This window comes from Pyrus communis, chromosome 14 (genome assembly GCF_963583255.1).
Source record: "Pyrus communis chromosome 14, drPyrComm1.1, whole genome shotgun sequence".
NCBI lineage: Eukaryota > Viridiplantae > Streptophyta > Magnoliopsida > Rosales > Rosaceae > Pyrus > Pyrus communis.
In genome coordinates, this window is record NC_084816.1 from 12,312,756 (window position 1) to 12,327,076 (window position 14,321).

The window sequence follows — 14,321 nt, forward strand, 5'->3', positions numbered from 1 at the left end:
CTTTGCATTCCAGCCACTCCACATTCATCACCAACACAATCATCAACAAAAGACCCATTCCTACCCATGTCGTGCATCCCCTCACCAAGAAATCATTCAGCCACATGCACCCATAATCATTCAACCAACCTAGCCGTGCATTTCATGTTCATTCCAGCCATTCCACATGCATTTCCAACCTAGCAGCACCCCTTTAATCATTCAACCTAGCTGTCATTGCACATGCACATTCACCCTCTTCTCCCATCCTTGCCGTGCACATGCATTCCACAATTCCAGCTTTCCTTCATGATGGCAACCACATATTCACTCACATGCATTTCCTTCATTATTTCACCCACATGCTCTCCCATTTCAGATTGCATTCCCATTCACACACCAACAACACCACTCATTGCCATGCATTCCACAATTCCAGCTTTCCTTCATGATGGCAGCCACATATTCACCCACATGCACTCCCATCCCATTTCCAGCTTTCCACCAACAACCTAGCTGTCATATTCCCTCTTTTAATCATTCATCCACCTATAAATAAACATCCATTGTAGCCACAAGGGAGAGGATTCATTCATACAGAAATTCACATCAACAACAATCCACTTTGAGCCGTGCAAACCATCCAATTCCCATTCACCACAGAAATTCATCCATTCACTCCATTCCACACATCCTTGCCGTGCCTTCATTCCAAATTCCAGCATATATACAAACCTTCCTTCACCATTCCACTAAACCTATCATTCTACATCATCCATAATCCCCAAAACTCACCTTAGACCTTATGCTGCAACAAAGACGAAGAGAAGAGGGCCTAAACGTTCATACAATTCAAGTTTGAGTTGTTGGAATGTTTAGGTGTTTCTTTTCCTTTGATTTTAATGTTTAATTTAAATTCTCTTTGTTTTGTACGTATGAGGAACTAAAACCCCCTTGGCTAGGGGGGGGATTCGAAATACATGTTTATGCTTGCAATATGATTTGATTACTTCTAATTGCGTTTCATAAGTTGTGAATTCAATTTGTTTAACAGTTTGATTGATAACTTATTTATGTATGTTTATTGAGAGTGCACGCTTAATTTTCATGCATGAATATGACGCTAGAATATAAGTGAGTTTCACCTAATCGTTACAAACTTATATTCACAAGTAGTAAAAGTTGATGAGCTCAATTGCGTTAAGTAAATTCTTGGCATAAGTTTCATGCAGTTCATAGTAACGAGTGCTTCGTCAATGCTTATGGTTTTCAAAGAACTTAATGATTCATGCTTGTATCTCTATTATGCAGTTCATATAGGGAACTTGTGGGGAATGCTTTGGGTTGTCGTATGCAATCATCCAATTCAATAACGTTAGGAAAATTTGAGGGTTAATTAGTGCAATTCACGGTTAATCTGGGGCGTTGAGAATTCATGGTTTATTGAAAAGCAATTGGAAATCGTTTTATATGCAAGTATAACATGTGTAGAGATGAACCCCTTAGCTAGCCTTCATTCCATTCATTAAATCCAAATTCGTTTTACAATCTGCTTAGTTTATTAACTTGTTTTGTTATTTCAATTTTCGTCAAATCAAAACCCCCCTTTACTTTCTTGTTCTTTAGTGCTTAGAATCTGTTTAGTTTATGTTTTAAACTGTTTTGAATCAAGCCATAATCTTAAATTCGTCCAAAATTGGGTTTAAGGTCAGAAACTGCCTAGTTAGTGTTTTTAGGCAGTTTTGAGTCTTTTGAACTTGTTTTGAGTCTTTTGGTTTGTCTTAGTGTTTTAAAGTTTAGTTTTGCATTCTTTGAGTTTAGTATAGTGTTTTATATCGTGTTTTTACGTTTTTGAGTCAAATCCAAGTGATTAACAATCCCTCCTAATCCCCGGTCCAGAACGATCCCTACTTACATACTTACTACAATTGATAAAAAGAGGGTTTAATTTGTGTGCATATAAATCTCGCATCAGGTTTGTTATATGATTTTTGATGTAAATTTTGAAAAAGACAAGGGGCATTTTTGTCTTAAAATTTTGGAAATTTCTGTCCCACATACATGGAACAACCCGTTCCAGGGTGGGGGTGTGGAACAAAAAATCATCCAAAACTTGTTCCGTGGAACAGCGCGTTCCACTCATTTTAGGCGCACCAAACGTGGGACGAAACACCTCGTCCCACTCTGTTCTGTCCCGTCCCGTCCCGCATACCAAACGCGACCTCACATCCCACGTACCAAATGATACCTGAGATCACTTGGGATCTGAGTTTTATCGTAATAGACACATTAGTAAAGTATCATAGTTAAAATTTGACATTGTTACCATTTAGGCTATCTCCAACACAAGGAGCTAAAATCTCAAAATTTAGCCCTGTATTTTCCACTATTCACCTATACATATTAGGTTAGAAATTTTTTTTTTTTCCTCCAACGGAAAGGAACCTATAATTCCCACCCCAACTTAATAATTTGTTAAACTTTTGTATTTCATTGATTTTTATAATTTTGGAATTATTGTAGGGCTATTTGACTGAACTGTATAAGGAAAGAGAGGGAGAGGGGACCGGTGGCAACAAGAGAGAAAGAAAGAGATTTAATTTTGAGGTGTGTATTGTATCACCCCCTTATGTCTTTATTTCTAGTAGTAGGACCTTTTAGGATTACATCTCTTAATATGTAATCAACTCCTAATATTGATATACAAGATACTCCTACATACACTAGGATTTACACAATGACATTCCTAATCTAATAAGATTGCAACATGAATTAGTTTTTGTATAATTTATCTCATTTTATTTTTAAGAACATTTTGATGTAAAAAATAAAATAAAAAATTCAAACTCCGAACAAAAAAAAATGGTTGAGAAAATTGAAATTCTTTATGGATTAGTGAACAAGCGGTTGTGTATTTATAGAGTTTTAGTGTTGGATCTAATTTGGATTAATTAATACCATTTTAACTATTGGAGTTAAATTTGAGTCGTTGGATCTTTTTTGTTACCGTTAAAAGTGATTAAATTGAATTTGAGCCATTTGATTTAAAAAACGAGTATTTGTCATTTTCCCCCTTGAGCTTGCAAGGAGTTGCCAATTTCCCCATGAACTTTAATTTTAGCCAATTACCCCCATGAACTTTTGTAATTAACCAATTTACCCCCCTAATGTTAGATTTGGGAATTTTCCATCCAAATCAGTCACATGCGCGCCACACTGGATCAAAACTCAGGAGGTGCGCCAGCCACCGGATCTGGACAGCTCGAGCATCTGATCGTAGAAAGCCTACTACCGGTGCACTCACCCGCAGCCAATCCCACTTGCAACCTTATCCACCCGGTGTGCGAAGCCAAAATCCTATTATTCCCAACCCCTAAATACACCCCTTGAAGAGGTTTAGGGCCCAAAATTTTTCTTTTTGTTTCCCACCCCTCCCTTAAAAATAGCCTGAGGTATGACAAAGAAAGTAACGTTGGAAATGCTCTAAAGCAAAAAATAACCCGACTTCAATATCTCAGGCTTCAACCCGAATACCAACAAGGTTGAAACTGTTAACACATTGTAATCATGCACACGTTAATTACAACTATGAATACCAAATCACAAGCAAATGCAGAATCAAAATGGACAAATTGTAATTTTCAACTCATAAAAACACATCCTACTTCACATTCTATAGGAGTCGAAGCAACGAGCAAACAAATCGGGTGATAAAATTGATCACTCCAAAATCTTTTGCTACTCTAAGATCGTGTTGCTTTCTAGCAAAACCATAGAAAGATCTCTATCTTCACCTCTGCCCTTATTTATTCGACATCCGATTGAATTCGATTCTCATACAAGTTGCCAGAAATATTACTTGGATAAAATATGAAACGTCAACAAAAATAATTCTCAGCTGCTTTCTGGCACGATAAATTATAAGCATCTTTATATAACGAACAGCTGAATGATTCTCGTGACATGAACTAGGCCAAGACATTGATGGAACCACTAACAAACTAGTCAATTGTCGTTTTAATCTAAGCCAGAGAATCTTCAGTAGCAAAAAAGCAATTTTCTGGCACAATCCTACCTTCGGTGATCAAGCTGTTTTCACTTTACGTGAGGTAGGTCGTCGAAATAAACTGATTAGATCATCAAGACCCTGTCAAAGAGCAGCACAAGCAATTCAAAATATTCAGATATCTGGGTCAATTCCATTCAATCTACTACAAGTAAAATGTGAAAATGGCAGAACAAATATACGATGCGTTGCTATAGGAACAATACCCTAGTTGTGATGACAAGGAAACTGAAAAGTACGATCAAGTATGATCCCAACACCAGAAGCAACAGCAAGTCGAATGTCACACTAGCCACCTGAAATAACATGGTTACGCTGATCAGTCTTTATGCCAAAAAAGAAATGATGAGTAATTAAAAAGATAATGCGACATATGACAGAATTCTTGAACGCTCCTACCAATTTTGCAGTAGGACAAGCTTAAGAGGCCCTTGGCTAGGGTTCAAAAATCAACATAAAATAACACAACCAAACAATTTTCTTTTTTCATATACACAATTAGTACCTGATATACGTTAAGTTTAGCCCTAGTTGAATCATAGAAAGTAAACATCCCGTCAAGCACCTCATGCTGCACGTTCACCTCATCTGTATTGTCTTCCAATTCCTGTCGATAATATCAATTCTGACAAGTCAGAAAAATATACCAAGGAAATGAAAAGGAAATAAATTTTATGTAAGACAAGGTTTAAACTTTCCCCTTTGATCTAAGGTCCCTCCCTTTCCCCCGTTTTTTTAATGATTTCCCTGTACTTGATTATCCCATGGTCTACCACACAATACATACCCAACCCACCTACAATGGCAGCTTGAAGCACACCAGGTGCTGCCCCCAGTTTCTTTAATATCTGTGAGAAGTTTTGCAAGCTCGCAGTTTGATCACATGCCACGATTGATCTCTAAATTTAGGTAACTTGAACTCAGAAAGCAAGTTATTTTAAGAAACCCAAAATTTTTATGAAATATATTTGCGTATTCCCACAATAACATGTTGAGCCCAAAAATGAAACTTATTAACCCAGTAAAGTATCATTCCCAAACTTCTGAAGGTTGAGCTCAGAAGACTGTTGACAATAGAGAAACCTTAGATGCTTCCAACATATTCTTAACTTTGTTCTTTTTCATACAGTAAGAAAACTAGAAAACATCTGTAAATAAATATTTAATAAATAGTGAGCAACTTTTATCATAATCTCAAGGCAATTGTGAATGGTGAAGATATAAACCATGAAATGTTTTGTAAAATATAAACATAGTATAACCTTCTTCAACGCCAAGATAAACGGGTCATTCTTTGATAAAAATGGCGCCACTCGAGGTGTTTGTGACAGTAGATCCAACCACGATTTTATGTAAGAAGGATTAACTGCTAAACTACTGTTGTCTGCAAAGATTTGAACATTCTTTCCTTCATGACCATAGATATGCCTCTGAATACAATATAAAAGGAAAGAATACATTAGAGATTATAAATAATTAAGGTCAGCAATCACTTACTTCCAACCCATTTAGTAATTTTTCTAGTTAACCATTTTAAATTCTATTGGACAAATTTAACAATTCATATTCCAGAATTCGAAATGTTACACACTTCTTGTTCAAGCAACTATTACCACATCAACGCTAGTTGATGATGGACCTGAATCGACTGCATCCATGAATACAGACATCACTAGGTTATAAATCCTTCGAATTCTTATATCGAAGCACATGACAATCACCAAGTGCAACTGCTTTTATAGTATTATGACAAGTTTCTATATCACATAATGCCAAAGTTTCTAAGTAACAAGATGCTGGAGTTTTATCTAGATGGACTCCATTCCTCTCAGACCTACAAGTCTAATTGTCAAATATCCGGAATGTTAATAAACATAAACAGACAGAAGATTCCACAAAAGCTTCTCATTCTTCAAAGCTTCAGGTATCTAAGAAGCATTGCTAAACATTATATCTCCTTAAACATGACAAAAGTAGAGAAAGTAGAAAACTTACAATCTATAGTATAACTACTAACACCATGGTTGCATTCTTACAGAGATAGTACAAGAAACAGAGTAATTTCCAGATAGATTAACCTTACCGCAAGGCTCTCAGCAACTAGCTTGACACTTCTGATGATTGCAGTTTCATTCACGAAAGGTCTGCACAATCCAAGATATCAGCAAAAGACCATTTATTCACAGGTTCCAGAAGTAAAAGACATGGGTCTAAGAGAAGATAACCTTCCATCAACAAAACTGCCAGTGCTTTCTAACAGTTCAGGAGCAACGGGGAGTTCAGAAAGAGTGGCAGCAGTAACTCTCAGCCGTGAAAACTGTTCATGCTCCCAAGCTACCTACAGCAATAAAACAGTTTATCACCTGATATAAACAGTAGGGTACAGGAGTGCAATGAAAACACAGCATGTTTCTAGCAATGGACAAGTACTTTGACGAAGATGCACCCTGACTGATTTACAGTCCCACAAAGACACAATATTAGTAGTTTCCTGTTTGGTTGCAGCAGCATAACATATAATTTTGAAGACAAACCTACAAATTGTCTGTGTAAGGTGTGACCTCAACATAGACTGAACAAGCAAAATATTCATGTCGATGATCAGTAAAGATGTCAATAGATAAAGTTTGCAATGAACCCCATGCAAAACCTAATGATTAGTTTGATTATCCTAGAACCAGATAATAGAATTAGGGGATTCTCAACTCTCAAGTCATAAACATTTTCCATGAAATTTCAGTATAAGAAGATATTGAGCCCTGAGAATTTCCATATCAAAGCCAGTAATGAAAATGATTGCGGGTATCATAAAATTCCCCAGCTACAAGATTTTCAACCAACCCAGAGACCAGGTTTACTATCCAAGGAAAACCACTGAGTTATAATAAATAATAGTTTTACTGCTTCCAAGAATAAAGGGCAAGATAACCAAACATTTTTCCTAGTTTGAGGCATTTAGCAATGTACTTAACCATAAAAAACTCTCATAATCATTAAATTGTTATAACATCACGAAATATTCTTAGTTCACCAAAAAAAATGGTACTTACTCGGGGATTTGAAATATTTATCTTCTTGTGCTTCAGACCAACGTTAAGGCCCAGTTCTTCTGCTACACTAGAGAAACCCTACAGCAAATCCCACATTTAAAAACTCAAAGTAAACAATTGTAGTATATTCTGTACAACTTTATTAGCTTACTTCAAAAATTTGTTTAATGTAGGCATTTTCCGGGGGCTTAGACACATGAATCCACAAGTCATTGTCCCATGAGCCAATACTATTCAAGCAAATAGCATAGTCAATACTCTCACGCTGGCGTTGATCAAAGCTCCGAAGCCACTGTAATACGAAAATAATTAAGATAATCATACACAAGATAAACAGAGGAAAAAGATTTTAAGTTACTTGGAGAGAAAATGATAGCTTTAATAACCAGGAAGAGATGAGCACCTTATGAGTTCCATTGTAGTTATAAGGTCCTCCTGATGTTAACCCAAAAAGTAAATTATACCTTCCTCTTGTCTTAGGGTTGGAGTAAAGAATAGAAAACAACCTAGCAATCTCAAGAAGTGCCACAACACCGCTTCCATTGCTATCACTTCCCACTGATAAAGCCTATAAACATAAGAAATTTAGACCTTTATGAAGTTTAAAGTAGCTGAAGTTATTGACAATATGCTGTAAAGTTACATACAGGAGCTGCCCCAAAAGTGTCATATGATGCTACTATAGCAATAGTTGGAAGCTGATTTGCATCTCCATCTGTTTTCAGTCCAGACAACCATCCCTGTAATCATCAAAAAGAAACATTCAATTTCCAAACAAGGTGAAGCAACCTAAACACTATCAACTGCATGTTCAATCTTCCAATAAAGGGTTTCCAGTTACAATGATGCTGTAATGAAACATTTGCTGATGCTAATTGGAGAATAAGGTTAAAAAGACTACAACTAAAACCGGACTGATGCTCAGAAGTGCGAAAAATATTCAGTACAGATGACATACGGTGTTAACAAGTATTTATCTCCTAATATGAATATAAAACTGAGAAATGAGATAATCTTAACCGGCCATTGAGTTTTACAAAGTGGCGGAATAAATATGCAATGACCTCACTTCACTTTAATGTATTACAATGAGTTACGATGTCAACCAGCTCCTATGCATACTAGAGGTATTTATGGTTGCAACATAAGCTGTCAACTTGTAACTTAACGGGTTCGGAATACTTTTTGAGCTTAGCATAGCTTTAACACCTCTATGAAGACTGCAAAAACTCAAATCATTGAATACAACTAATCAATACATAGACAACCAAATAATTCTTGGGTGACTACTTAAAATTAATATGATAAGCCAAAATCATTAACAATTTCTCCATCACTTAACTCTTTATTCCAGCAGCTAAAATGCAATCCATACAGGAGTAAAGCTTTAGTCGTGTACAGGGAAATGTACCCAACACATTATAAGAGCAGTCCAGGGTAAAGTAGAATTACTAGACACGTTCTAAAAACTAAGCAAGTTTTTAACGGAATTGTAATCAAAACCTAATACAAGACTTCGAGGGTGCATTGGACTTACTAGTCATGTCTTAAAGCCTAATGATGGAAAACTCATTTTTGGAATGGATATGAATATTATTGTTAGAAGCCTCTTTTATCATTTGATGTACTAGTCTTCTTCTTCATCATCATCATCATCAACAATATAATCATGTCCTTAAATACTCTGAGAAACTCTCTTTCTACCACAAACTCGGGGTTATTTTTGTTGCCATCGATTTTAAGAATGTGCTGTTTATATTTGGGAGAAAGAAAAAAATGCTCATCTTCCATAAAGCTTTGAATATCATGCCCCAAACAATTTGATACACTTATACGTGCCTATTAACTTCAATAACAATTAGTTACAGAGTTACAAATACACCAATTTGGCTTCGCACAGAAACGGTGCATGAATCCTGTAAAAAACTTTGTGAAAGGTCAGACCACTACAGTTCGTGTAGAACCTTGGAGAACTTTATGGACCCAACTACGATGATTTAACATGGAAAATTTGCACCATGGAGCATACTCCTAAATATTATCTAATCTCAAATCCAAATGAAAGAGGACGCCAACAGCAAAATAAATAACATGAAAAATGACAAAGATGGTACGACATAAACAAGAAACTTTTTGAGCTCAAACCTGAATGTTTGTGATGGTGGGTGATGCACGCTTTTTAGGTTCTGGCACTGAAACAACAAGCTTGTATCTGCAAAATTTGACCAGAAAAAGAAAGAGATTCAGAGATGTTCTATGACTAAACATCACCTCCTCAAGCTCGTGCAAAACAAGGATATATAAGTATAGTGTGAGTTGCTATTGGCATACCTAAAGGGCCCATTTGGTGGGCGGATGAGATTAGACCTTAGGGATAGGATTGGATTGGTAGGGACATATAAGACAGGACTTGTAACCCAAGTATAAGGAAGGTTAGATAACCCACTCTATTGTGGATTCATAACCCATCACGTCCAGTCCTGTCCATCTCACATTTTGACACAACAAACAATGGACTGGACTCAAGTCCATTTCAATTGGTCATAACCTATCCCAACCAGCCCACCAAACAGGCCCAAAAGGACTGATGCAAACAATGACAATCATATAGTACCACAAACAGAACCATATGTATGCATTTAAAGCACAATTAAGATTCAAATATTTTCCTTTAAAAAAGCACAATTGAAATCTGTAAAAATGAGCGGAAGAAGAATAATTAATAAGGGCAAAAAACAGAAAACAAATGAGGACAAGAAAAGAAGCTTAGTACTGTATAAGTTGTACTTGCTTTCTAGACGTCATAAAAAAGATCTCCTGAATCAGCAAACCACATATGTATTTTCACACTACAAGTTTCTAGGTTTTTGTTCTCACCCCCCCCCCCCCCCCCAAAAAAAAAACAAAAAAGAAAAAAAAAAAAAACCTCTTTGCTGTTATGCACAACCCTCTTTAACAAACTAGGTCTCCAAATATTTTGTCTACGGACCTCTGTTCGTTTATTGCCCCTCCATCACCCCTATCCTCCAGCTGGTTCCTAGTAAAAACCAGCTCACATCCTATGGGAATGAATATCCCCTTCTCTAAGCCTCCTATGACCAGAAAGCTGCGCCAAGATCCACCTTCTGGAAGTAGCTATAAAGTTTATTTATTTTCAGTAATTATGGTTGCCACCCCTCTAGAATCCTGATGAACTTGGAACACAATGATTCTCTGTGCAATCTTTGCATCTTTAGTATGGCATTCCAAGTATAATGATAAGGGCACGAACTTGCTGTAGGGACCACCCTCCCAATGTAACTCCCTCTCACTAGAATCACTCTCTCTAGGACCAATATTTTTGGAATGTCATAGATTTGAAATTCATCAAATTGCAATTTAAGGTGCACACACTATGCAGCTATCTGTCAAATAAGTTCCATAATATAAATCATATAGCAATTTACTAACCCGCCAGTAGTTGCAGTAGCAGGCTGACCAGAGACATCATTCCGCTTGACATCAGCCAACACAGCCTCAATAGCATCATCTTCAAAAGCAAAATATACAGGGTACTGTAACAGAACATACCACCACAAAAATATCGTTTAGAAAAAATAATTTAACAAACACTTAAATAAGCAAAAAAGTAACTATGACTTTAGAATTACTCCCATCCTAATATATATGAATTCTCCAGACAAACAAAATTCAAACAGTGCATCACAGATAGGAAAGAATTAACATGATACAATACAATTTCATTTATGAATGCTGAATGCAATTCAATTCATCCGAAACTAGAACCTACATATTAGTTTCCCATTGACTATTATAGAAAAAGCAAACTTATATACAATAGAGTGTAATTTTTTTATTTTTTTAAAGATAAAAATACATTAGAAGCGTAGATGATGTAATAATTAACGTAGAAGGACATTTTTCAGAATCTAATTGCTATTCTCAAGTTTAGTATTGCTGGTGAATGTACTCTAAACACATGCTCACCAAAAGAAAACCATATGCACCACAATACCAAATATGGTGCAAGTACTCTGCTTTCATTGAGGGGTTCAAACTCCAAATGCAAGATACTATAAGGAATGAAAAACAATTACCGGGGTGGTTTACAGGGAAATATAAGAATCCATTGGATTTCACACATTAAGCTACGTAACTAACAAGCAACACCAAGTAGCTGTTGCTACCAAAGCTCTGTTGAGCATATATGCCATACTGATCAAATAAAGTACCTCAAGCGTATGATTCAGTGGAGGCAGAAATTAGGGAAAAAAGTTAATCATATATCTTAAACCAAGGACACTGAAATATTCAGTAATCTATCAACTAATATTCCAACAAACAAGTCAGAAAATAAACATTCATCATTTAATCAATATTTCACAAGTTTTACATAAGAAGGCTTGAGTAAAACTATAGAAGCTAGCTGTCAAGCAATCATAAAGCTAAATACAACAGCATATGCATAGGCACACGGGTATCATAAACAATAACTAGGGAGCTGCAAGAAATGGAAAAATAATTGCCGGAAGGTAAAAAAGGACAAGAAAAAGTTATGGCAGTTTAACTCACAGGTATCTTGGAATGAATAAGTAATTTTTCAAGTTCGGCCAGATAATTCTTCGTTGGCACCTCTCCATCAATTTGATGATTACTCGTTGCCCTCTCTCTATTTTCAATACTAAATATCTGGGGCAGCAAAAACAGCAAACCTCCCAGAGGCTGCTTCTGGGTAATGTACTCTGCAATATGATTAACAATCTCGATCAGCAGTTAGAAATCACCAACGGAAAGACTGGTCAGTACTCAACGAACTTAACAAACTCACTTAAATTAGTTATAGTTTAAGAAGCAATCAGATTAAACATTCTGCTTAATTTGGTCTTGAGAATTCATATACTTGAAATTCAAACCGCAATATTTCACTTTAACGAGCTGTTAGAGAAGGGAAATCTAGAGCTGCACGTACATTCGATACGTCAAGAACTTATTGGAATACCCAAAATGTTCCTGATCAACATTTTAGAAAGTAAAATCATCAAACTTAAAGCACTTTTGATAAGCATTTCTGAGATTTACCCAAATCTTAATCTCGAGAGTGGTAATAGTAGTAGTACCAGTGACGAAGGAGATGTTGAGTTCGCGCAAGGGGATGATGAGGACAGTGCGGGAGAGATCAGAGCCAGGAGCAAAGTGCAAAGACCCAGCATGGTGGTTGAGGTTGGCGAGCCGAGATCCGAAAGGAGCACCGGAGATGTCGTACTGGATCAGCCGATACACGTCGACGACGGTGGCAGCGTCGCATAGCTCAACGCAGGCGACGAGGATGAAGACGAGCGCAATCATCGAGTACATGGACTCCAGCACTTGGCGCCCGCCGCCGGGGCCGGGGGGCTTCACTTGAGCCATAGCCATTCTCCGATTGGGATCCAATCCTCTCTCTCTAGGGTTTTGGGATCGGAGGAAATAAAGAGCAGGTCAGAAGGAGGGAGAGAGAGAGAGAGACGGATATTTGTATTATGTAAATAATAAAATGAAAGAAATCGGGAGGCTCTTGTGTGAGTGTGTTGGTGGTCGGACTCTGGAGTCGTAGTGATGACAAAGAGAGAGAGGGTTGGGCTAGTTTTAGTGTGCACCGACTCAGCCAACCCTCCCTCTCCTAACTAATTTGATTGATATTTGATTGGTTCATTTTCAATCAATTCTTTTCTGCAATATTCTTCCTTGGACCATCATTTTTCACGATTGAACAGTTGAGAGTTAACTTCTTGTATAAATCTCGGATGAGGATCCAAGAAATCAATTCATCTTAACTGTTCATCATATATTGTGCGGCTAGCCTTCGTTAGGTACTAAATTCAAAACAATTAAGTTCTTCTTTCTTGTTTCTGTTTTTTATGTTTTTTATTTTGGAAAAACAATACTAGTCTCTACTCTCATGATGTCAGGACTCTATGGGCTCGTTGGTTGTGTAAGACTAGTCTGATTTTGATAACTCATTAGATCCAATGAATGGTGAATAAAAATAGGTATGTCAACTTGTGACTATGGACTACGAAGTTTTTTTTCATGACTTGTCCCTTTTTGATATTTTTGTGAGGATTAGAATGGATAAGTTTCGTCCATAATTTCTTCATCTTTTATCTCACAGGACAAGATATGCAAGTTAGCATTCATATTTTACTTAAACGCTCACTAAATCTAGTGAGTTTTGTAATGAACAATTTGTTGAATTGCATGAATAATTCATCTTTTTTGGGTTATACTACTAATGGCATAGGCATTCTGATGTTGAACTTTATTTCAAGTTGAATTTTAATGTGGTAATAATGAATTTTTGTTTTCAATTGGGTTGTATTAATAGCATAAAACATTTAGTTTGCAAATGGTTGGAAATTGAAATTCCAAAATAAAGGATAATATTGGTTGCTATATAAATGGTTTATATAGTGATATTTTAATTGTTTGACTAGGGATTCCAGTTACTGCGACGCTTGTGTTTTATTATGTCTTGCATATATGAGATGGAGTTCATATCAGGCATTGCGATAATGAGGGGCATGACCGCATGAGTTAGGTGTGTTCCATGGGTTGGTGCCACGATGAATCGAAATGGTTGGGATCACGGTTTCCGATAACCATAAACAATCAGTAATAAAGATGATCTTTATTTGAGGGACGAATTGGCGACCGAGGGATGGACATTGTGATTTGAATGAGCAATGGCCAGTGAATGAATGTGTCATGGGTGGTAATTCATATAACAAGACACTCGAAGTCAAAGTATGGTATTGGACGTGTAAGACCTGCGTGTATTGGAGTATGAATTCACAAGAATAGAGGTGGGAAATTGGGATGAATGTATTAAGGGGATTAGTTTGTATAATAGAACACTCGAACCACCATGGTAGTGGTAAAACACACAGTATAAGACATATAGGTCCGTGCATTTTATTATATGAACTAACGGTATAAATGAAGAGTTTGCATTGTTGTTAATAATGATGTGGTAGTACTGTCAATTTATTGTTGTCCATTTATGTCCCGGCTGAGCTTTTGAAGTTCTCCCCTCTATTGTTATGCAAGTTTACGAACTAAGTAGTTGAAGGGGTAGGTGAAATGAGATCGAATTAGGTGTGAGACTAGAAGCTTTATTTATTTATTGTAGCATTGTAAAGAATTCTTGAATTGGTTAAGAGGAATTTATTTTTCACCCCGTATTTCGT

General features: G+C 36.6%; 1 protein-coding gene across 1 annotated transcript; it reads right to left on the reverse strand.

The window, feature by feature from the left end:
• Positions 1–3,464: 3,464 nt before the first annotated feature.
• LOC137715111 (uncharacterized) lies at positions 3,465–12,730 on the reverse strand. The gene is made up of 14 exons (XM_068454336.1): positions 12,213–12,730; positions 11,668–11,837; positions 10,546–10,649; positions 9,241–9,307; positions 7,743–7,835; positions 7,499–7,663; positions 7,247–7,387; positions 7,096–7,173; positions 6,271–6,383; positions 6,129–6,189; positions 5,308–5,475; positions 4,551–4,652; positions 4,252–4,341; positions 3,465–4,126 (listed from the first exon to the last, which is right to left on the reverse strand). Exons 1-14 carry the CDS (start codon positions 12,508–12,510, stop codon positions 4,064–4,066), a joined length of 1,713 nt encoding a protein of 570 aa, XP_068310437.1. The 5' UTR covers positions 12,511–12,730; the 3' UTR covers positions 3,465–4,063.
• Positions 12,731–14,321: the final 1,591 nt, after the last annotated feature.

Bases quoted from the DNA above. Each gene is read 5' to 3' on its own strand.
- LOC137715111 (XM_068454336.1), bottom strand. From the start codon at position 12,510: ATGGCTATGGCTCAAGTGAAGCCCCCCGGCCCCGGCGGCGGGCGCCAA. The intron at 10,650-11,667 runs GTGAGTTAAACT...GTTCTGTTACAG, and splicing joins TTATTCATTCCAAGATACCT to TACCCTGTATATTTTGCTTT. The intron at 9,308-10,545 runs GTTAGTAAATTG...CAAATTTTGCAG, and splicing joins GCTACTGCAACTACTGGCGG to ATACAAGCTTGTTGTTTCAG.